General features: G+C 40.7%; 1 protein-coding gene across 1 annotated transcript in view; it reads left to right on the top strand.

The window, feature by feature from the left end:
* The window catches only part of sNPF (short neuropeptide F precursor), a 255,613-nt gene extending 233,606 nt beyond the window's left edge, over positions 1-22,007 (top strand). Inside the window, exons 3-5 of the mRNA XM_080265977.1 lie at positions 5,595-5,755; positions 9,135-9,230; positions 21,880-22,007. Of these exons, the coding sequence (XP_080122103.1) occupies positions 5,595-5,755; positions 9,135-9,230; positions 21,880-21,909 (287 nt within the window). The 3' untranslated portion in view covers positions 21,910-22,007. The remainder of the gene's footprint in view (positions 1-5,594; positions 5,756-9,134; positions 9,231-21,879) is intronic.
* Positions 22,008-26,085: the final 4,078 nt, after the last annotated feature.

The following is a 26,085-nucleotide window of genomic DNA, read 5'->3' as shown; positions in this document are numbered from 1 at the left end:
TCGGGGGTGAAGGCCTCAAACTCGTATATTTCCTCACATTAATCCTCTACTTTCCCTCTTGATTCTCATTTATCCTTTCATTCCGGTAAGTTACTTTTGCTTCTTTTAAACGACTACATTTAGCTCGGGCAGAGTTAGCACGTGGTGGATATTAATGGCTGCGACTAACCCCTCCAATTCGTAAAGTCTCCAAGACGAATAAAATCGTCTCGAGTTGGCAGGAATATGATGTAAGAGACGGCACCTGAGCAAAGTGGTTCATCTCTTTCACTTCTATGACGTATTTTTTTATTTTGATCGAAGCATCACCGTACGATTTTAATCAACTTTAAGTATGATTTCTTGCAATGAAGTAGCTAGTTAATGAAGGCTATATTTACCCCCTTCAGTGTGAAGAGTCTCTCCTAAGATTAATAAACTCGTCTAGAGATAGGAAAAATTACATGAAAAAGATGCTAGCTTGAGACACGGGATTATTATCAGACTTAATGCACTATCCATTCTTTATTCTTACACAGTGCACGACCTAGAGTTATACCATTTCATAAACTAACTACTTTCCAATTCCCTGTGTCCTTCCATTAAAAAAAAAAAAAACTAATTAGGAGAGATGGGAAAAAAAATGGCACTCATAACTCAGCCACATTTTTCCCTGCCCTATAATTTTGTCCTTGTGAACTTTTGGCTTCCCTCCATCATCACACCATTAGCATGTCAATTACTGTGTTAGGACAACGTTGTGCCATGAGCTGGGGTGGGGGTGTGGGTGGCTGGGTGCGGATGGACGTCGATGTGAAGGTGGGTGACAGTGTGGGTGGGTGTCGGTATGAGGATGTGGGTGTGGGGGGCTGGAAGTGAGGATGTGGGTGTGATGTGGGCATGGGTGTGTGGCTGTGGATGTGGGTATGGGTGTATGGATGTGGGAGTGAGTGTGCATAGGAAGATCGGGGTGCTGGTGCGACGAAGTGGGTGGATGTGGATGTAGGTGAAACGGGGTGGGTGTGGTTGGGTGTGGATGTGGGTTTGGATGATGTTACGGTGAGTGTGCGTGTTAGGTGTGGGTGTGGGGATGTGGGTGTAAACATGTCGTTTTGGGTGTGTGGAAGTTGGTGCTGGTGTGGGTGTAAGGTACGAAGGAGCACAGAGGACAACAAACAGCAAAAGACGTAATGATCCTTCAGCGGCTGTTCCTCATAGGCTACAGAACACTATGACTATGATAGATAATTCTGTGAGATGAAGATAAGGATGGCAAAGCATGAAGCCTCCCCTCCGCCCACAAAACCCTCCAGCCGAAGCACAAAAAAAACTGCCATTGAAATTTCAAAGAACAGATTGAAAAAAAAAAAAAAAAAAAAAAACAATCTACAATAACTTAATCTGCAAAGGATAAGTAAAATTATTTGTCATCAACATTGCACTACTGCTGCATTCTTCACTATCTGAAAGAGACGAAAGTAACTTCTTCAGACTTTTGGGTTATTCAGCCATGAATGCGCGCTTAACTGGGGCTTCGAAGTCAGACACCTCTTCAAGCCATTACTGTACACTAATCTACCACATTCCTTAGCCATTTGTTCCATATATTAACAACTCTACTGAAGAAAAAGTGTTTTGCTTCACTGGAGTGAAAACGTTTGCCAATGATTTTACTACCTTTACCTCTAGTGTAATTTGACTGGTCTTTTGTGAATTGCTCCTCAACCTCCATATTGTCAGGCCCTTTAAAATTTGTATATACTTGAATCAGATCCCCTCGTAGTCTGCACTTTGACAAGTTATATCGCTTTTGCCCTTCTAAACGTTTCTTATATAGTTTGTTTCTTAATCTGGGAAACATTTTTAAAACTCATCGTTACACTCTCTAATTTCTCCTTGTCTTTCTTGTAATAAGGTGATCAGAACTGAACACCGTAATCCAGATAAGGGCGTACTAAGGAACTGTACAAAGTGAGAACGATATTCGATTTAAATTCAAATGCTCTTCATAAGACTCCAACTAGTTTATTAGTTTTCTTTGCTGCTTCTGTGCACTGTCAGCTTGGTTTCAAATCGTTAGTTATTATTATTCCAAGATCTTTTTCTTGGTTTATATTCTTGTTGGGTCTGGTTAGTACTTGGATGGGTGACCGCCTGGGAACACCAGATGCTGTTGGCATCCCTACGTGTCAAGTGGGGTTGGTGGAGGATTAGTGCCCCTCCCTGTAAAACAATTAACTCTAAGCCATTGGCCACCCCGTCTGGGATACATGGCGTCTGGCAATGAATGAATGAAAATGAATATTCTTGAGTGAATATCATTAATACCGTACCTTAACTTTTCATTTTTACTCCCAATAATAAGGCCTTTACATTTGTCAGCATTAAAATCCATTTGCCACATTTGACCTCAGTTAAATAATTTATCAAGATCTCTTTGAATCATCAGCCTACTTTGGGGTGTCTCCGCTCTGTTTCAGATTTTGTATCGTCAGCAAATTTGGGGACTTACAGCACAAACTTTTATCAGTATCGTCAGTATAAATTACAAATAGTATGGGACCCAGAAATGAACCTTGTGGTACTTTGCTTGTAGCATTCATCCAGTCTTATTCCTTTGCATTAATTACAGCTCTTTGTTTACGTTCTGTATGCCATTTTTCAATCCATTTTTGTACATTGTCTCTGATACCAAAGATTTTAAGCTTCTCGAGAAGTCGTTTATGGCGAACTTTGTGATGGATGATGTCGGATGTGGGGGTATGGGTGGCTGTGAGTGTGGGGGTGAGTGGGTGTGGGTGGGTATGTATGTGAGGATGTGCGTGTTTTGTAAACATGTGGATGTGGGCGTGAATACTGAAGGGATTAAAGAAGACTACTGTATTGTAATCCTCTCCAGTAAAGAAAAAAAAAAAGTCCCCCAAACCAAACAAAATCACTTAGAGATAGCAAGAAAAAAAGTCATCTGATAGTAGTTGGGCTTAAAGAATATCTCGGGCTAAAAACTGATAAAGAAAGGAATCAGGTATGGGCTATATGGGTAGGGGAGAAGGAGGGGTGGTTCCTATATTTTTTTCAATATATAATCTCATAAAATCATGGGGTTCTATAACTTCCTATACCGAGGTATCTGATCGCACTTCGCACTGTCTTTAAAACCTATGACCTGGTGGTGCCTTCTCTACGCGAGGCTTGTTTCATTTCCCTTGCATGTTTTGCTTATCTAGTGCACACCTAAGAAGAACTGTTGCCTTGGTGAACTACGCAAGACACCAACCACCTTGTTTCCTTCAGTCCGTGAGACACAAAACTAGCGTCCCATACCTTACCTAAACTGCATTCATTTATAAGCACATTCTCGTTGCCACAGGAGACTTCGTGGCAACTCCTCGTCAGCGATCCAGTTTGGGTATTACAACTTAAACTCTCTCGCTGATCAGTCATATCTCTGTAAATAGTTTCCATCGGCGACATATTGAAAAACTTTAAGGGTGTTCTGTTCACATTATATCGCTAAGACAGAGGAGCTACGAAGTCCGCTGTGCCACCAAGTACACCCCATAAATAACAGAGAGAGAGAGAGAGAGAGAGAGAGAAGGGGGGGGGTAGGGCTGCGCTGAAACGCTGCATCCAGAGAGGTACAAGAAGCAGGGCCCAAAGACAGAGATACGACAACACGAGATGACTGAGGGAGAGAGTGAGACGAGAGGAAGGGGGAATGACAGGTTCATTAGGGCTGTAAGTAGGGAAGCTGACAGACAGATAGACAGGTGAGAGAGAGAGAGAGAGAGAGAGAGAGAGAGAGAGAGAGAGAGAGAGAGAGAGAGAGAGAGAGAGAGAGAGAGATCCATTCCATACTCACTCCTACGACTAACACTGCTAAAAATCGTTTGGTACTTTTGAAATCGAATATACAATAAACCTCTCCCGACCATGAGAGGGTTAACGGTACCAGTATTAACACTCCCAGGCTCCTACACTCGCTCTCAACTGGAAAAAAAAAAAAAAATCGTATAGAATGCTAGAGTTACTCCCACCATGAGCCGGCTATTAGCAAACTGGGAACACCTGACCAAGTACAGGGCACGTATTCATAAATATTCTTGAGCCTAAATTTTGTATAAGGTTGTTCGTTCATACTGTTATCTTCACCCATACACTTACCACACATACTTTGGAGCCAAAACGCAGTGAAAATCCTCCTCCTCCTTCTTCTTATCATCATCATCATTAGCCCTTGAATTAAAATCCTTAGGGACCACACTCGGTTGGAACTCCCTAACTCAATGAACCACCAGGAATTTAGCTCTTGTTTATGTATGGTCACCACCCTACAGTGCAAATAGTTTCTTGGAGTACACGAAACGATTTGTCTTGTCACACAGTGTACTGTTGTCATCTAAAAGTATCTCCACATCGAGTGAATGGATGGTGGGCGCGTCCACTTTCCACAACCAGGGAATATTAAATGGAAAAAAATGTAACAAAGTGGCTCTTGATAATATCTCTGATACAGAAATATCTTTATCGTTGAAATTAGCCGAGGTCATCTATGAAGACTCATCAATGGTGTTGGTTCTAGAGTAAATGTGTTAATTTCAAAAGAAATAATGTCGAAGAAAACTGTATAAGAAGTGTGCAAACAATAATTCCTGGTATTATTTTCTCAAGAAGCTGATGTTATGGTAATGTATAATAATCCCCCATGTATGGCATATATTCAGAAATAACAGACGCGACGGGGATTGCACCAAAGAGCCACAATGCCCTCCAAACCTGACTCTGTGTTGCCAAAATGGTAACGAGGGCACACAACACACCGTTCACCTCAATGACTCTTCACAAACTCGAGTCCACTTCTGTCCGGCGCTTGTGTGCAAGACTAGCGGCGAGGACAGCCGTGGTAATGTTGCACAACAGTCACTCCATCATGACACAAAGGCACAGGAAATGAATCTACACACACACACACACACACACACACACACACACACACACACACACACACACACACACACACACACACACGTGCGTCACTGAAGCTTGGTAGTGTGTCGACGCCTCTGGGGGTAGCCATGGCCATTTGACCCCCCTTTATTCAGGACGCTAGACAAAGGACCGGTACGGTATATTTTTACCCGCTGCATGCAGTGAGTAAATATACCACGATTTTTTTTAAAATTACAAACCATTAAAACAACACTAGGTTTTATTCCATAAACCAACCTGAGCGCTTCTTAGAAAGGCATAAGCTAATTTCTGCAACTGACACATGATGATGATTATGCTGTGCTACCTCTCCTATCCCTCAGCGTTTCCTCACTAATCATTAATTATCCCATATACAATCACTAATCACTAACCACCACCACACCTCCCTCTGTGCCACGGTCCTGAGCGAGGTGCACGACTGATTGACTAAATCCAAGCTAACCTCACACCCCGTTAACCCCACACCGTCATAAATATCACCCAGCCTAACCTCTCCTACCGCAGCCTAACCCAACCCAATACCTCCACAAATCAAACCTGACCTAACCTACCCCTACACTCCCACATACCCCATCCCCACTAACCGCACGCTCCCACTACCCACACTTTCCGTTCCTTTGCAGCGCTGAGCGAGGTGTACGACTGGCTGACGGACCATGGTCTGGAGCGCCGCGCCCCGCCCTCGATGCGACTGAGGTTCGGCAAGCGCGACATGGGGTGGCAGGTGGCCCAGCGGTCCATGCCGTCACTCAGGCTTCGCTTCGGAAAGAGGACCGTTGACCAGGTGAGTGTACAGGTCGAGTACTGACTTAGATCCTCCTACAGGTCGATTATAGACGCTTATATGCCCCTTGAGCTCAATGGCGTAATTTTTAGTTTATTCTTGTTAACACCAGATGATTTTGTTGACTGAAAGAACCAACTGTAGTGATTGGGCTACAAGGTCTCCATTAACTAATTTACAACTTAATTTCTAATCGTACCTTAAGATCTTAGCAAAATACATACGTCAGTGAACTGGATGAGTTAAGTGATGTAAATTAAACTACAAGATTACTGAGGTCGACTATGAATGTAGCCCCTCCAACACGTCGAATATGGACGCTGGACGGAATAATTATAACTTCAACATGTCAAATACGGTGGTACAGCCTATTTTATTTCATCTGAGAAGAAAAGATCCTTAAGCTTTTGAAATCTGACAACTGATTAATTGCCCGAGTGCATTCATTAGTAAAGATGAATTTCAAATAATTCTTAATATGATACAATAAACATTTCTGATGATAAAAGTGCTTAAATAAAATATATGTATCGTTGGTTACATAAATTAACTTAAAAATAATTTTTGACAATGTGTATTTGCTGACCCAGATACGTGTGAAATTTTGTTTTCTTGCCAAATGTACATACTGTCTTAATAATGACGGACGATCTACCTTAATTTGTCTTAACATGGGAAAAAATAAACTCGTAAAACTTTGTCCGAGAATGCTGATTTGGCAGAAGTAAAGTTTTCACATGTGTCTACGCCATTTGATAGACTTTGCAAGGCCTGATTTTAAATCTATGCAAATAACGATGCTTATATTTTACCTGAGGAATCTTATCCTCAGAAACGCTTACTGTAACCCTTATAATAAAAAATATTTAAAATGCAGTTACTAATGAATGCACTCAGCCAATCATGTGCCAGTTTTCAGAAGCTTAAGCCTTTTCTCTTCTCAAACGAGCTCAAATAGGTTACAGTGCATCCAAACATGTAGGAACTGAACGTCGATCAAGTATGTCAGTGTCGAATAGGAACATCGACCAGGAGATTTAACACATTTCTCTGAATGACACGTTTCTTCAGCTAACTGACATGTTTCACTAACTGACTAACACGTTTCATTTTTTTGTTAACACGTTTCATTTATTGCTTTACACATGTCATTATCAGTTAACACGTTTCATTTACTGGCCGAAACGTTCCACTGACTGGATGACAGGATTTCAGTGAAGAACTGGTTGCCACGTTTCACGGATAGCTGACATGCTTCACTGATTGACTGGTTAGCACGTTTCATGGCTTGGCTTATATGTTTCACTGATTGAAGATTGACACGTTTCGTTGACTGAATGGCACGTTTTATCATTTAGTCAACGCGTTTTACTGACTGACTGGCACGTTTCTTTTAGGTTAACACGTTTCACTGATTAGTTGCCAAGCCTGAGAGAGAGAGAGAGAGAGAGAGAGAGAGAGAGAGAGAGAGAGAGAGAGAGAGAGAGAAAATCGGACATCATGACTGACGGGCAAATATTAATAAATCAACAGCTTATAAAATCATGTTACCAGTTCTCATCAATAATAAAAAAAAAAATAAAAATAAAAATAAAGCAGACAATTAACATGAGATTCTGAATATTCTTCCACTAGGTGATACAATGAGAAATGTACGAAAAACCTTGAGTCTTATTATTATTATTATTATTATTATTATTTTACAGGGGAGATTTGCGAAAGATACTGGGCGGGGATTACACAGGAATACACACTTTCCCATAAGTTTTAGGTCATTTGCGGCCCATGAGTTTTAGGTAATTTACGGTAATTACAGATCGTAACAAAGGGCAATTACTGTTATTAATCTCTTCAACTCAATTACGTCCTTTGTAGCTTATTCTTTCTATCCCCGGGCAATGTTACTAAGATTTATTTTTCCGAATTGGACTGGGTAACATAAAGGCTTCACTTATCCCTTCACTACTGGAGCTCTGCCTAAACTGAATAAAATAATCTATGTGTAGCAAGAATAAACTAATACGTCATTGCAGTGAAGGGGTTAAGGATATGTAATACTACCGCTGTTTTTCTTTCGTGTTCATGGGCTTATTTTAAATGGCATAGGAACACAAAATAATGGGTCCTCTTTTTTTCCCTTTTCCTGTTTTTATTATCCAGCACCGGGCCAATTATACGGTACTTAACTCTTTCCCCGCCATGAACACACTTGAAAGTATTTTATTCAAGGTAAATTCAGACTAATCTGTTCGGGTCAGGTAAATCAGAGCATTGTAAAAGATAACTAAGAAAATTTTGAACCTCTGGAATAATGGAGTTTCCGTCTAGTGAGCTAAATCGTGTTGTCATAGCCTAAAATAAGGGGTCCATAGAAAGCAAAGGGATTAACTTGCTTTATAGTAAAAATAAATAAATATTGAATGAGGGTTGAGTTTATGCATGTCTATTTTAGGACTTAACCCCTTCACTGCAATGAACTTTTTATTTTTCTTGCCCTACTAGGAGACTAATCAGGATGGATTTCTAGTACTGGGTGGGTTAATGAAGGCTACAAATAATCCTTCCAGTTTGAAAATCCTATGTTGAATAAAATTATCTGGCTAAATGAATATAAAAAATACGGTAAGTAAATGCGTCACTACAGAAGGAGTCAAGTTTCTCTCTGGTCTAACAAAAGTGAGTCTGCCTTGCTATAAGCCATTCAGTTTCAAACATACGTGGGTTGTAATTTCTATCATACCTATATAGTGATTACTAACATCTAACACATACTTAATTGACCAGCCAATCCTAACACCAGCAGTATATTTTAACACACTGGTAAATTCAAAGTCAAACACACAATGAATATAAATTCTACCAAACACTGAATAAATTCTAACATACAGTAGATACTAAATTCATATACATATTGAGTGTTTAATAAAAAATAATGAGTATCAAACACACTGCGGAGAAATTTCTAACACACTTGCAGTAGTAAATTCTAACACACACTAAATACTAAAACACACTGAATACTAATTTCTAGTATATTACATTCTAATATTAACACACACTGAATACTTATTTCTAACAATATTACATAGCAATATCTATATGCGCCTGTTTGTCACATAACTGGCACGCAGATTTCATAACACTTCTTCCATGGCGATTTATTCTGTTCATTACACTTCAGTACCCTCTTATTTCACTTCGGTATCCTCTTATTACAGTTCAGTACCCTCGTGTGTAACTGATGCAAACTTTAATAAATAACATACAAGGGAATGTCAGGAATTAACACGCAAAATTAATCGCTAAGGAAAAGACGCTGCGACGCCTCCTGTTCCACCTTAAATACCGTATGATGCATCCCTGTCTGTCTCCCCCGCAGGCTGAGCCACTGTATGATCACGAGCTGGTGCGCAAAGACAGCCGCACGCCCGCCCTTAGACTCAGGTTTGGCAAGAGGGACACCACTTACGGGGAGGTGAGTACGGAGAACAGAGGGGCACGGAGAGAAGGGGTGATGGTGGTGGTAGTGGTCATATCTGTGGCAGATGCAGTGACGGTGGTGGTGATGGTCACGGTAATGGTGGTAATACCGGTAGTAGTGATAGTGGCGATAACAGTGATGATCACAGCAGTGGTTGTGGTGATAATAATGGTAGTAATGGTGATGGTCGTCGGAGTGGTGATAGTGGTAGGTGTTTAATGGTGATGTTTATTAAATAACGTTGTAAATGGTTTCCTGGAGTACAGGAAACTATTTGGCATGTCACTCAAAATGCCTCACAATCATACGGTGCTAACGTCTTTACTGTATTAACTTTTCCTTCCACATCTGTAACACTTTATGGAGTCCTTTATTGATCATTTGTCGTAAGCTTTTTCCTGATATATACGCAACATAATAGTTTACAGGCCTCCTCACAAAATATTTTCTCCACTATATCTGCCTTACTGAAGATAATCCACACATCCCCTGCCACTCATAAAACCACCCTGATCGTCACCCACCCGGCAGTTTTATATCTTCATTGTGTTCTCTAGCATTATTCTCCTATATACCTTTCCTACAATAGTCATAGTCCATTATTACACGCACATACGTCTCCATTACTTTTGAACAATTATCACGTCAATTTTTAGCAGAACGACTATGAAACCCAGGCCCGTATCCAGGAAATTCAGTTGGGGGGGTGAGCGGAACGTCCATGTAATTAACTAATGGAGAAAGTTATCGAAAGAGAAGCAATTACATTACTGTACTTAAATTTTTTCAGATATATATTTCTTATTTAATCAAGAATCTGTTACAGAGAAATGTAATAATGATCTTTATAGGCCTATTATGAAAACCCATAAGAATTTTGCTTGTGTTAACTTACAATTTCATTTTTCGCTATCTTTATCAAAAGGACACTTTCAGTTGCGATCTCTCCAACTTTAGGTTAATGCTAAACTGTTGCAGCTGAGTAACACTTCAATACGATGCTAATTACGAGGAAATGCTGTGGGAAGGAAGCAGAAACGTGGTACTGTCTTTCACTGAGATTCATGAAATACAGTACAAAAGGACGAAAATCTGGGCCAAGTTAAAGGCAAAAATCAAAATAGTACAGTATAATAATCACGGCGCACTGGAATATGGGATTATAAACGTGACAGTGTTTGAGCAAATTATGCTTATCAACACTACTATAAAAGATAATTGGTTTGATAATACTAGAATCAATGATAAACCGACTTGGATCAAACGATTAAAAGCTCCGCAGCAATGAAAGATATAATAAAATAGCCTAAACATGGTATAATGGTATGATATTGCTAAAAAATGAATATATATATATATATATATATATATATATATATATATATATATATATATATATATATATATATATATATATATATATAGATCATTCAACACTACGGTAAATGGTATTAGATTTGACAATACTGGAGTAAATGGGAGTAAGTGGAAAGAGTTGTAGTTGGTTTTTCATCTGATTATTTTTGACCCTCTCATAACCAAGGTTCACTGAATTTCATGCAACCACGGCTTGGTGTTCAATCTGTTGGAGGGACCCACTTCCGTCAGATGAAAACAAACCTACCATGGGGGTTGCGTGACTACCGTAGCAAAGCACTCGTGAAAATCAAAACACAACCATTAACTCAATAACACACGTAGCAACTATACCGGAGTAGTAAAAAAAAAAAAAAAAAAAGGGAGAGAGAACCAGTGAAATTAAATGCCAATGAATAAAAATTAAAGGCTTTCAGATTCAGAATTAAAGGGGAATGAACGGAATTAAAAAGACTGGTTAGGTCTACGAAAGCTTGAATGAGCTTTAGATTGTAGTCATTTACGGAGTAAATAACTGCTTCCAGGGTCTGCACTTACCAAACGCTGAGCAGGGGATGTTGAAGAGTCCTTGGATGACACTCGGTTCTTCAAAAGATTCTGAAATTCGCCACAAACACAAAAATAAACAAAGCGGCCTACCGACAACCTCTCCCGTTCGCGCGGCGGCCATCATAACACCTTCTACTAGTTGCCACAATTCTTTCCCACATTGACGTCATGATGCTCGGCTGAACAAAATTATACTTTCACGACTGTCGTTGTACTGGTATAAATAACAGTGCACGTAATACATGAGAAATACGTTATTAATAAGAGGCTATGGGCAAGTATTTAATATTAATTTACGAGTAATCAGCTCAGTGTACCATTTTCTAAGATAGCTGATATCACTCCTCATAAGACATTTAGGGATAACGTAAGTAAAATACCCGATTTTATAAAAAATTATTTATACGTTTATTTTGCTGATTCCAGCAATACTGTAAGGTATATCGAAACAAATTTTTCCCAGATTTATAGCTATCAATGAGCTAAATGTGAAAAATATTACAGTGTTAGCATTTATGTGAATATGACTGATGCCACTAAAATTTTCGGAAAATCTGTTATTGCATGTCAGAAAAATCTGCAGAAATCCGCAATTATTTTGTCATAAATTCCAAATAAAGTTAGATATACTGAATTAAATTATTCATAATATTCTTAAACTGGAGAGTAAATTATATTAGAGGAAAAAAAGTCTCCAAACAATTTAAATAATTTTAAAAATAACTGACTTTCAGATAGGTGTAACTCTAAAGCTTGCGAGGGGGTGGGGCTCCATCCCCTCCAAGCTACGGCCTGTATTATGGAAAGTTTGTTTGTGTACGAATAACGCATCTCAGGAATTCGATCATTGCTCAGTCTCCTCATTTATCGTAATGAAGTGATTCAGTATTTATGTCCACAATTATTACCCAATGTTATAATTTCAACCTTCTTCCACTCCAAGGGCTAGACACGAAAATATGTCAGTGCTTCGAAACTGCAGTGCTTCTTCCCCTCACCCGAAGCAAGTTAAACGAAGCATAGTTGGCAGGGTGAGGGGCGGGGGTCATTGTTGCGTTGGTCAGCACATCTAGCTCGCAGCTGGAAGAGCCCAAGTTTGATTCTCATTTCGGTCAGACTCTTGGACTAAGTTTGTTTTCCTTCAGTCTTGTTCACCTAGCAAAACAATGAGGGACCCGGATGTAAACCGACTCCTGCGGGTCGTATTATAGGGGAAGACTGGGGCTTGGTGAAAAGTTGGTTGTGTACCTTAATGACGCTCGTGCAGTCGATAGGCATTCATCTAGGTCTTCTTTAAAATAATGGGATGGCCCAGGTATTCCATGCGAGAGAGAGAGAGAGAGAGAGAGAGAGAGAGAGAGAGAGAGAGAGAGAGAGAGAGCAGGAATAATGGAAAAGAGGGCTCATTACCGCACGTGTCAAGCAACTGTCACACACCACATTACATGACATTACACACACACACACACACACACACACACACATACATACATACAAAACCCTGAACCTCATATGTAGCGCCGGGGACAAAAGTTCGCCTACTGCTCCACCGCGTCCACTTGACACTTACGGTATGCCCATATATTTTTTTCTTCCCAGGCGAATCAAATCAGTGGGAATCATCAACGCGCAGAGGAAAATACGAATCCTCTCTCATCCTAGGAAAATTAATGTGTAGGTAACAAGATTACAGAACAAATAGACGTTGCTGCAGTTATGGAGTGAATGGACCTTGTGCAGTCGATACGCATATACCTCCTCCTCCTCTTCCTCCCCCTCACACTCCTTCTCATCGTCCTCCTCCTCCTCATACTCCTTCTCATCGTCCTCCACCTCCTCCTCCTGCCAGTGGGTCAGGTACTGGACAATATTGACTTATGGATCTCGTAAGTTGCTGTAAAATGGCAAGGTTGGTTAAGCCTCAGTGACGGACAATACCTAATAATCAATGAGGCATAATAAGGCATTATAATCTGTTACTTGGGGGACATTAATGTTAACCCCTTCACTACGATTACCTATTAGCTTAACCCCTTCACTGCAACGACCCATTTTCATGCTGTTCGTGCTATCTCCAGACGATTTAATTCAGTTTCGAGAAGATGCCTTGCACTGAAGGAATTAAGGAGGGCTGCAATATATAACACCTGCATTTCGAAAACTCCTCCTAAGCTGAATAAAATCGTCTGAAGGTAGCAAGTAATATATAGGTAAGTATTCGGGTTGAAGGGGCCAAGATTCGGTCATGGATTTTATATTTCAATTTGTGTGTCTGTCTGTGTATCTGTTAGCATGATAACTTCGCAACCGCTCAAGATATCATCACAATATTTTACAAGCGTGTAGTAGGGATGAAAATCTCCTACGAGATCGAAAATGGTGAAAGTAGGTCAAGGTCTGTGTGTCTGTTAGCACAATAACTTCGCAACCGCTCAAGATATCATCACAAAATTTTTCAGGTTTGTAGCAGGGATGAAAATCTACGAGCTCGAGATTGGTGAAAGTAGGTCAACGTCAAGGTCATATTCCGAGCCGCGCTAGATATGTATCGGCTCGAGGCTGGTGTGACTTCCCCTTTGGGGGGGCCTCTAGTTACAAGATATTTCAGTGATCACCAAAATTCGAAAAGCCGCTTCTAAAATTAATACAGTTGTCAAAAGGTAGCAGCATTAATTAAAAAAAAAAAAAAAAAGTATTGAAACAGCACTCAAAGTACGTCTCTTATATGTAGCACATTCCTGGAATCTCTGCCCAAAGTCATTCGTCTTAGGAGAGATTTTGGAAGTGGTAAGAAAAGATATAGCCTTCATTAACTTTCTTCTCTACTATAGTCAGGCAACAGTAGGAATGAAAGTAAACAATACGGTACGTCACTGGATTAGCTCCTTCACCCAGCGGACGTATTCTTCGATATATTCTTTCTGTCATACTTTCATTTAGCTCTAGGGGGACATATCACAGTGGATGATTTTAATGGTGATGTTTCTTTCCTCATCACAACGAAATGTTTCCCCAAAATAAAGTCAAAGTGTCTGGGGGCAGTATGAATGAACTACAAAGACGCGTCGTTTGTGTAGATGGGTTATTGTTATTTTAATCCCAGGCTCATCTCAACGTGATCCCAGTGGACTGCTGATTGAGGCTGTCCTATTCCTACAGCGCACTTCACCAACCTACTTTCCACGAACATGAAGGGAGTGCAGGGGCTTTTGTATACATGAGCAATGTTACTCGTATATTAGTGCCATCGCGTATAGAAGTCTCTGTCCAGTACCAGTATAGGGGTCAAGGAGTTAACTGCTTTGCGGACACACCAACCCATCAATAATACACAGCCTCCCCAGACCACCCAGTGTATCAGTTCCTTGGGAGGCGGGGCAAATGACGTCCGTGTCCCCATGAGAACCACAAACCCTGAGAATACAAGGTCACTCTCGCAATGCACGAGATTTATGAGAAAAGGATGGAGAGGGAAAGCCAACTGTGTACACATATACTTCGTTATAAGTACCGAGCGTGTCGTATACTGGAAATTTCTGAATAAGGAACCCACATACCTCTGATGAATGATGCTTAAAGTAAACACAAGACAAAGCCAAACAAGAAGGAGCACTCGGAGATTCCCGTACCTACGCCCTACATACTTGATACTCAGACAATCGGTCAATGAGCCGAATTACTGGGCTTGTCATGTGATCTTAACTTTAAACCCGTTTCACCCAAATTTAATCACTTATTCGTCTGATGGCCTTCAATCACTATTCAAAATTTGGTGTTATGGCATCCAGTAGTTTTACCACAAGAAAAAAAAAAAAACGCAAACACAAATTTATCGAACGAGACACATAACACTCCATAATACTAGCGTGCAATACAATAACTTATAATACACACACACACACACACACACACACACACACACACACACACACACACACACACACACACAACACACACACACACAGGAATGGATGACGAAAAGCACAGGTGAAGATATGGAGTTTGGGGTTATACAGTGACAGAATTCTGAAAGCTGTAAGGACAAAAATTGGTGGTGTTAAAATTATTGGAGTTAGCAAAGAATAAAATACTACGCAGGAAAGTAGAAAAGGGTGAGAAAAGGAGTGGAGGATGTGTGTGTGTGTGGAGGGGGAGGGAGACCGTAGGGAGGAGGGCGTGGGGAGGAGAGTACTGGTAGGAGGGTGTGGGTGGGAAGGTGTGGGAAGGAGGGCGTGAGGAGGAGGGTGTGGGGAGAAGGGTGTGAGGAAAAGAGTATTGGTAAGAGAGTGTGAAGAGAAGAGTGTTGTTAGGAGAGTTTGGGGAGGAGAATGTAGGAAGGAGGATGTGGGGAGGAAAGTGAGGGAAGGAGGGTGTGGGGAGAAGAGTGTGGGAAGGAGAGTGTGGGGAGGAGAGGGATGTTAGGAAAGTGTGGTGAGGAAGTGAGGACGAGAGATTGGGAAGGAGCGTAAGGATGGCGTCAGTAACTTACGAAAACAAATCCTGAAACAATCCTCATTTCTAATACAAATGGAACGTACAGGATTAGCTCTCTCAGGTACCCATGATTCACCCCCAACTACATAAAATCATAAAACATTAGCTGGAATAGAATGCCACTGTTGTCGCGATCATGAGAGGGCTAATGGTGACAATATTAACACTCTGGTTCCTCTGACTAACTCTAAGCTGACTGAAATCGACTGGAATATGATGCTAGAGTTGTTCCGTTCACGAAAGGGTCAGTCTGCAACAAACCCTTAAAACACCACAGAACCAAATTTAATACGGAACGCAGTACCGCAGGCGTGGATGAAGAGTGTGTGTGAAGGGTGTAGATGTGTGAGGGAATTTGTGAGCAGTGGTTAGGGGTACAGTGGGTGAGGGTACAGTATGTAAGGGTACAGTTGGTGAGGGTACAGTAGGTAAGGGTACAGTGGGTGAGGGTAAAGTAAGGGTACAGTGGATGACGGTACAGTGAGGGTACAGTAGATGAAGGTACAGTGAATGAGGGTTAGGAGCACTGGGTGAGGGTACAGAATTCATGGTTGTCACGTATGTTTCATTTCTATTCGTGTTACATCCAGACGATTATGTCCACCTTAGGGTCGAGAATAAAGCGATTAAAGAAAACCATACTTGACCTTTCCTCTCTGAAAAATCTCTTCTAAGGAAAAAAAAAGAAAAAAAAGAAAAAGAAAGGGGGGTGTCTGAACATAACGGTTATAATATACATGATAAGTCACTGAACTGAAGAGGTTAAGGCAGTTTTTTAATATCCAAGTGGTCCTCCAGAACACGACTCACAACAATCAAATTTGACATCCAGGTTCCGAACTGACTGCTATATGAACAGGGACAAGTGGAAAACAAACTCTGTCCAAGAATCTGAACGGCCCCAAAACTGTCGTTCAAGGTTAATAAAAGGAAAGTGATGAAAGTTGTGCGAGTGTACGTGTACGGAACATGAATGAGACGTGAGGGAGAAGAGAGGGGAGGACTGTGTAGGGGGAGAGGAGAGGGAGTGAGGAGGGAATGGGGATGGTTGTGTGAGGAGAGGGGAGGAGAGGGGAGGAGTGTGATGGGGGAGAGGGGAGGGCTGTGAGGGGAGACAACAAAGAGAGCAGGGGTGGCGGTGTCACATACATGCCTTCGGTATTGTCAAACAGGGGAGAGACGGAGGAGGGAAGGGAGGGTGAGATGGAAGGGGAAGAGGGAGGGGGTGGTGAAAGAGGAAGGAGAATGGAGAAAAAGAAGGGGGGAGGGAGGTCATAGGGGATGTGAGAGAGGGCGAGAGAAGAGGAAGAGGAGGGGGGAAAACGAAGAGGGGAAGTGGAGGACAGGAATGGGAATAAGGGTGCAGATGAAAAGGGTGGGACGGTAAGAGGGAGGCGTAATGTGTGCAGGGAATGGAAGAAGAATATACAGTAACTCCCTCACTACAATGACGTCTTTCTGTATCATGATGGGTATCGTTAGGCTATTTCACTCCGCATAAGAAGGGCCTCTTGGTGAAATGTATTAGAACCAGTCTCCAAGAGCTCTTGCAGTATACTGATTTTTTCAGTATAATTTTTTCTGCCACCAAATAATTTCATGCAACTTAGGAAAGATTAGGCAGACATAGAAAAAATACACGTAATTTAAGGATTTATGAAAAAAAAAAATTGTACATTACCGTCTGATAAGTAAAAACTAGAAAGAAATAAAACATAAATCGTGAGAGCACAGAGAGAGTAGAGTGAGACAGCCGAGCACTAACAATACAAACACCATGTTATATTTTTCCGCTCCACAACAACTTAATCAAAATCCCAACACAAAGCAGATCGTCTCCCGCCCTGCCTCACACCTGCCACGGAGAGAGGGGAGGAGCAAGAAAAAAACATATTATCATCCTGACGCTCTTCCCCACCTAAAAATTGAGTGAGGCAGGATCCAGAAACGAGGAAATTAAATGTACTAACGTAAGAAAACTAACAACAGCAGGCTCAGTGAAATGATCCAGATAGTCATTTATTCATCACTGAAGACCCTGGAGCCCTGGTTCTACTCATAGGCCTAACTATCTGCACCTCTTTATATATATACATATATATATATATATATATATATATATATATATATATATATACATATATATATATATATATATATATATATATATATTAGATAGAGAGACAGATGGCTCTAGATATAGAGAGATAGATGTGCTTCATGTACAACTATCAGAGAGTCAATCCGTTGACTGTCAAGTAAAAAAAATGGGGCGCCAAACTCTGACCTGTGATTTTCTGTGTATATCTCATCAGTCCCCTGTCAATCCCCTAGCCTCTTCAAAAACACAACCACGAATTTTAACGTGAATGCTGGAGGTGTAGTGGATTTAAAGTGTCCAGTGACCAGTTAGGATTTAAATCTGATGGCTGATTGGGATTTACTGTTCACATGCCACTCAAGGATGGGTCACTGGTCAATTTCGCCTTAAGTGTCAGGATTAAACAGTGCAACCCCAAACACTTGTGCTCCTGAAGGGGCATTAACGGAAAAAGCAATAAAACTCTCATATAATTTCTGCCGGAAACTTAAATACATAGCTTGTACTAGGTCAGCGTAGACATCAAGATTGTAGAATCATAAATTTATAAGAAGAAATACAGCAGATGTTTGGAATAATGCAAAAGACGAATATATGGCGAAGAAATGTGATGAGTTGCATAAAATAAATCAGCTCTATATAGGATGATTTAATATTAGATACCTTACCTAAATATCACATAATTTACAAGTACAACTGCAATAAAACAATGATTCACCAGTACGAGATGATTTTTGTGCTACTAGTTTGTGGTACTTTCCTCGTGTTATCGAAGGGGCTTCTGTCATATTCAGTGCGTGCGTCCGTCCATTACCCCTAAGTCAGGTTAGAATTATTACTTGCAATTATAAAGCAGCAATAAGAGACGATATAACATTGCAGTATTTAGATGGTCACTTCACTCTTGACGTATTTTAGTTTATTTTAATCTATGGCCAGACGACCATATTTACCGTAGGAAAAATTATTCCCTCTGGATGACTTAAGATACAGCCTTCATTATCCCCCCTCACATCAATAGTCTCCGCTCTAGCAAGTGATGTGTTAAGGAACCAGAATAAGATCAGTATTGCGTCATCGGGCTAAAGGAATTACTCTCAACTTGCATTTCATAATTAGATTTTTTTTTTTTACTGCTACCGTAATAATGTTTCTGTCTAGTAGTTAATTTTACACTTTTTATGAATCTCTTCTCTCCACAAAAACATCCACCAAACTTTTCCTCTCTACCGTAATGCTTTCCCTTATCCATCAAAATCCCACCCCCCGACCAGCCCCAAGCAAGAGGAGAAGGATAAGGCAGGCCTAAATTTACGCCTATCGACCACACGGGGGGCATTATGGCAGGCATTCTTTTTTTTTTTTTTTTTAAGTTCTAGTCTTCCCTTAGAACACGACATGCAAATATCAGGGTTACATCCAGATCCAAAATTATGCTGCTGGGTGAGGAGTTTGAATGCCCTGCCAATCCCGTTCTCTCTCTCTCTCTCTCTCTCTCTTTCGACCAAAACTTACTTCTTCATCACCAAAGTGTTTTTTTCCTCCATCAAAATTACACTCGCCACCACCATAGTGTTTTTCCTCCACCAAAATTACACTCGCCACCACCATAGTTTTTTTTTTTTTTTTCTCCACCAAAATTACGCTTGCTACCAGTACAGTGTTTTCATCCCATCACCAGAATATTCCTCCACCACAACTTCACTTTTGGCCATCAAGAGTTTTCTTACCACCAAAATTCTACATCACACTCCCTATTTTCACCACCAGACAGTTTTCTTCTTTCCTCAAAATTCTACTTGCCATCATCATAGTGTATTCTTCTCTCCAACAAAAATTTCAACCAGACTTACTTTTCGTGGTGACGGTGGTGTAATAAGAAGCACACCCGCCCAGCTAGAGTTGTCCCGTGTTCGATTCCCGGGTCGGCCATAAGAAATTTAGGCAATGTCTTCTGCAAGGTCTAGTGAACACCTTGGTCTTCACATGTACCCCAGTCCGTTCGCACCTGGATCTGAAAAAGGGACCTGGACTGTAACTTCGACGATTGTGTGTCGTAGTCTGGGGAAAGGTTGGAAGTCGGTAAAACTGTCTGCTTCAATACCCCTCGTGCAGTCGATAGGCATTACCCTAAGCCTTTTCCTCCAAATTTCCACTCCCCTTGATCCGAGTAGCATTTTTCCATTAATGGATCACCACATCTTACCACTAGATTTGCCTCTTAATTAGGCTGCGTCCTCTTCTTGAAAGGGAATTATTCTACCAACCACTTCAGTTAAATGACTTACTTTTGCATCATATTCTTACTACCTTCAGGCGATTATATTCAGTTCTAGAACGATTTTTCCAACTAGGGGTTTTTAAATATACTTTGCACTTACTCGTCCACTACAAAAGCCTCCACTAAGCCGAATAAATCATTTTAGAGGTAGCAAAGATAAGCCAAATGTCACGTGCTTCAAGTGGCGAATCAAGTTTGCTTCTGAGCATTTTTAGTCCCTCGATTCATTTTGCCTTTGTCACACCTCTTGTTTGGAGCAAGAGTTCCTAACCTGTGGTGAACTATTAATATTGCATTAAGGTTTTGCCACAAGTACACAGTAAGATGATAGATATCCATTTTTCTGTAACGGATAGGTAAAATTTTACTTTTAGGCAAACACAAGATTTGTCTCCTTTTGATTTTTAATGTAGATGTCATGCAGAAATGCCCCGTTTCCACGTTCTTCCTTTCCCCTCCATCTCCTATCAACAATGAGGACCCGTGGGAGTGCAGGGTTATGGATGAGATGGGTGAAAAGAAAAGAAGCATGTCCAAAGGAAGATTATGATAAAAACAGAATAAACTGCACATGAACGAAAAACCATGTTCTATCCAAATCTCACCAGATCTATCGTAATTGGGGGCGCTTCGTCCACCCAGACCCCCCAAAACATTAATCTGATGTCATCTAGCTAAACCAGACCGCACGTAAGGAAAACAACTATAAGCATTAACCTAACCTCATCTAACCAAACCAGATCGTACCTAACCTAACATTACCATCATGTAACCTAAGTAACATATCTCTGTTATTATTAAATACCTGTGGAAATGGTATGGAAAAAGTTGTTGCCATTGATGATAACTCACAGAAAGCACAAAATTGCGCACCCTGTGTCTGTTCCTAAGTGTGTGTGTGTGTGTGTGTGTGTGTGTGTGTGTGTGTGTGTGTGTGTGTGTGTGTGTCTCATTTCCTTGGCTGTGAGTACGAGAATATTTTTGTGCTACCCTTCATTCCGTGTGCCACATAAGTACTTCATTAACTTCCTTAACAATAACTTCTAGTTCGTTTCTGGGTCCGCTGATGATGGGCCGATAGGTGTCACAATTAAAATTAAAAATGCGGATGGTAGGGCCTGTACGACAGATTCATGATTCCTGGGGCTTGAATGATATGTGAATGAATGTGTGGCCTATTTCAATGGACATGTTGCTGACAGTTCTGCACTTCGTACGTTTTCTTGCCTTTGTAACTCGACCCTACTTTATCCCATGTATAGATGCTTGAGAGAGAGAGAGAGAGAGAGAGAGAGAGAGAGAGAGAGAGAGAGAGAGAGAGAGAGAGAGAGAGAGAGAGAGAGAGAGAGAATGATGATGATGATGGATGATGATGATGATGATGATAAGCAGGAGGAGGAGGAAGAAGAAGATACATTTGGCGTGAGACGAAGACCCCATATAAGTGAAAATATTGTTATTTTTCACTCTGACTGCATCTGGCGTCACTACACATGTGTTATTGGTCGATCTGGCAGCCTGGGTAATAACAGGATTACAGACTTAAAAATTTTAGTATTACTGTATATCCAACCCTGAATGTTCTGATTGATGCCTCGTCTTTATTTACAAGGTTTCCAGTGAATTTCGTTGTGCCTAATCCAGGTATATTTTATTTTATGGAAATTCCAAAGTCGTCAGATTAAATTTATCGTAACTTATATTTTTGTGCCCAAGGTCGTTGAAATTATGGATGTCTACTAATTACATGTCCAGCAATTACAATTATCCTGTAACAGTCAAAATGATGCATGCCCCACTACAGTATTCATTGCACTCACTTATGATATTTTTGTCACCAGGATGAGGCCTTGGCCAGCCAGGAGCAGTAAGGCAGAGTAGCAGATGACACGCAATAGGAGGAGGAGGAGGACGGCGAGGTTTCCCGCCCCCACCAACCCACGTCATCACCTGCTCTTCTCTCCTGCCCCGCTTTGCACCCTCCTCCACACACACACACACACACACACACACACACACACACACACACACACCTGTCACTAGATATACAGACGTTGAGTACTAAACATTTTATAACCAGATATATATTCATGTTTGTTTACGGACACCGTTAGTATATTATTCTGCTATGAATCTTACAAAATGTTTTGTAAGAAACTAAATAATGCTTAATAGCATTGTTAGTATATGATTCTACAAATCGATATTACAATACGCCAGCTCCTCCATCACACTCCTATACTACGTATAAGTACATTAGATACAAATAATACTGACTATTTTATAAGCAGCTACCTATTCATGGTTATTTAATAACAAGTTAAGGATATTATTCTTGAAATTACTCTTCTCATAAATTCAGTCATCTTGATTATAGGAGCCTATATACACCATATAGTTTGGAAATTAATTTCTGAGGATAACCAAGGAACCAGCCTCTAACCAGAACAGGCGACCTATTTATTCTGATAAGTCGATGTACAGTGATATTCTGGCAAATTTCAAGTACAGTCAGTCTTCCTCTCTTGGTTTTCCGTATTATATTCACTGATCCAGCCTTCCATCTTAATCCCTCGTAGCGACACTAACTTCTTCAAGATTGATTTCTTTCTCAAACATTTGTGCGATTGTTGAATTTGGTAATCAGGAATTTACGATCCATATTTGCCAGGAAAACCCAGAACAAGTTTTATCCCAACATACTGGAGGGCAGGCGTGAGATGAGGGACAGTGGAAGGCAAAGTTAATCTGTTCAGGTTTAGTACCGCAGCAACTCTGATAACTTCTTACGTTTTTTTTTTTTTTTTTTTTTTTTTTTTTGAGAGTAGAGAATGCTAGAATGAAGCTCTTATGTCGGGTTTATCACATTCGAAGAACCAGTCATTATCTATCTATGAATAATGTGACAGAATTTAAGATACAGCTTAATTTCAGCCCACAGTCTAGAAGTACTGAAAATGGATACAAATCGAATGGCTTAAGGCCCTTTATGTTGTATTTAATATAATGGACGAACCAGCGAGTATATCTATGAATAATGTGATGGAATTTTGGTCTGCTTTAACTTCAGTCCACAAATCCAGAATCACTGATAATGGATTCGAATCGAAGAACGTGCCATGTAAAGAGGAGGAAGAGGGTAGAGTTTCGTGGTGTGGGCGGGAGATGGCGTGGGAGCATTTAAGTACAGTGTTGTGGGAAATTTCTACTGTGTAGGGAAACGACAGTCCGCCATGTTGTGCTTTGAACCATTTTATTTTCTGCAGCTGTCGCAGTTGTTGTGAATGCTTGCAGGAGCGATCTAAGTCCTCCTACAGATAAGGAAGTGATTGTTTTGTTTTTTTTACCACAACTCTTGTGTTCACCTTTTCAGTGAAGGTACTTGTAGAATTTATGAAACTCACCTTTACCGTTAAGGTAGTGTCTTTTTCTGTTACTGTTTTCTTTTCAACAAAGCATTTTTTAGAATAACAAGATGATCAGTTTCCAAGACGACGCTCGCATGCAGTCAAAAACACTGCGCAAGCCCGATCGAATTTAATGGGTTTGAACAAAGAATGGTCACGTTGTCTGTCATCCTACACTGTAAGGTCTGGAGATGTAATGTGCCCACATACACACACCCTACAATACCAGTTATGTCTCAGCCCAAGAATCCTACATACTACACCTTCCATACACACCCTATTTACACTATACACCCAGTCCCCTCTACCCACTCTTATTGGGACCGCTGTAACCATAGTGTGCAGTGGACCAAATTAATAATAATAATAATAATAATAATAATAATAATACACAGACGATATCAGCATCTTCATGAGACAAAGAAAAGCTCTGTCAGTATCGCTTTTTGTACTCTTTATTTTCATTCTCACTTATTTTTATTCATTTTTTCTTTTTGGTCGACTGCACACTGATGTATCCTTCACTTGAAATATCTATACCGGTGGAGGCTGGGGAAAGAATATACAGCTAATAAAAATAAAGATAATAAGGTAATATATGGCACAGCAGTCCCCTCCCCCATGAACTTCGCAGCAGCCACGCCACGCACGTCTCGCCACCCTCACGTCCGTCATCCCTATCCCTAGGTCAAGAGAATTAATACTCTTGACCTAGCCCTATCCCTTAACACCTTGAAGCTCGGGAACTTTTTTTTGTTTTAATCTATTCTTGTCATTTGTGATTTTCTTCAGCTTAGGATAGTCTTTTCGAACTGGAAGGGTTAGATCTTGCCTCAATTAACCCCTTCTGGTGTGAGAGTTTTTTCCTATGTTGAATTAAATCTGGTGTGACAAGAATAAAATTTAAAAAGAAAATCCTATTGGAGAGGTCAAGGGGAATAAAATTTTAAATATCTCCCTGTTGGAGAGGTTAAGGAAGGTGGCGGGCGTAAGGGATGTAGAGGTTTGTTGAGAGGTTGTGTGTTGTGTATCCTTCTGTATCTCTGTAACATCACTCTCTGTAACATCATGTAATAACTGTTAATGTTAACCTGTGTCCCAGCGAAAATCGTACACGATCTGAGAATAATTAGAAGTTTTGTTGAATGTGTAACTGTATCTGATAATAATAATAATAATAATAATGCATATTTATTGGTCCCTCAATTTTCGCGGATACCAGCCTACGTTGTCAGTAGAGCAACATTAAATTTATGTACCGTGAGAAGAAATAAATTTATTTTATTTTGAGTTTGATTTTAATGAACCTTCAAGCTTTCGTTTCAAACGGAGGATATGGCTACTGCCATATCACCCCCTTCGAGGAGTAAGACTCCGAAGCTAGACTTCAGTAGTTCACTACTGTACAGTACATATGAGTAGCTGACCAGCCTATTTAATTTAATGTCATTACATCATTGACAAACCTTCAGTCATCTCTTGGGGATCCAAACTCACTGGCCCAGAGGCTCTGAGTCTCTCACTGGTGGCCAAAAACACAACACAACTATATTTTGCAAGACCTAGAAAATAATGAATATTGCACATTCAAAGGTTAGAAGCATGCATGCCATGTCGAGGACCAACTGAGATATCAGTTGACATTGCAATAATTGCTGTGTGTGTGTGTGTGTGTGTGTGTGTGTGTGTGTGTGTGTGTGTGTTATCTTGTGAGAAATAGTTTCTGCCCACCCTCTAACCCGACACTGACTAGAGAGACGCAGTAGCCAGGGTTTTGCCTTGAAAGAAAAATCTGTTATTGGTCGTGCGAGAGCTCCTGCTCTACACGAGTAACTATATCACTGCCAATTGCACTTCATGCAGTCTAGCAGTTTCGAAATAACACCTTAACGCCGGACAATAGGCCTTTATTGGATGTGAAACCCTGGCAACAACTTCCTTTCAGCCAGTGGAAGGTTTAGAGGGTAAGCTGCAAGTATGGCTCACGAGTGTACTATATAGGATACTGCAGTAATGAGGAAGGTGTATTACAAGTCCGTAAAATGGTCTACGCTTGTCTAAGTCAAAGAAAAGAGGGGGTGGCCATGTGCAATTGCCACAAGGGCACTGGAAGTAATTTCGTCTTGTGCATTGTTTGTGATAAGTGGGTGCATAAGAGATGTAGTGGTATTAGAGGCAGACTTCGAGATAATGCTGACTCTATTGTGTGAGGTGTGGCGAGGAGAGTAGGTGGAGACTGTTAGGAATGGAGGGCTTGAACTTGCTGATGAGTCTCTTTAGTGTGTGTAAGTTTTGTTATTTGGGAGACATGTTATGTGCTGGAGGTGGTGCTGGAGCTAGCTCTGTGGTTAGGCTGAGGAGTGGTTGGAAGAAGTTCAGGGAGCTATTGCCTCTCCTGACATCGCCATGGCTTTCCCCACGTGCTAAGGGATCTTTGTATACAGCATGTGCTAAGAGTGTAATGCTGTATGGTAGTGAGACCTGGGCAGTAAAGGAAGAAGATATTCGCATGTTCAAACGTCCAGAAATGACAATGATTGGGTGGATGTGCAGTGCGTCCCTGAGTGCAAGGCCTGGGGGTGCGAGGTTTACGATGGAAGAGTTGAGAGGTAGGATGGGCCTGGAGTGTATTGGAGCTGT

Source organism: Coenobita brevimanus, chromosome 18, assembly GCF_032717465.1.
Source record: "Coenobita brevimanus isolate Jiangsu-jjx chromosome 18, ASM3271746v2, whole genome shotgun sequence".
NCBI lineage: Eukaryota > Metazoa > Arthropoda > Malacostraca > Decapoda > Coenobitidae > Coenobita > Coenobita brevimanus.
Note: the sequence above shows the minus strand (reverse complement) of the source record. Positions and strands in the feature narration are given on the sequence as shown.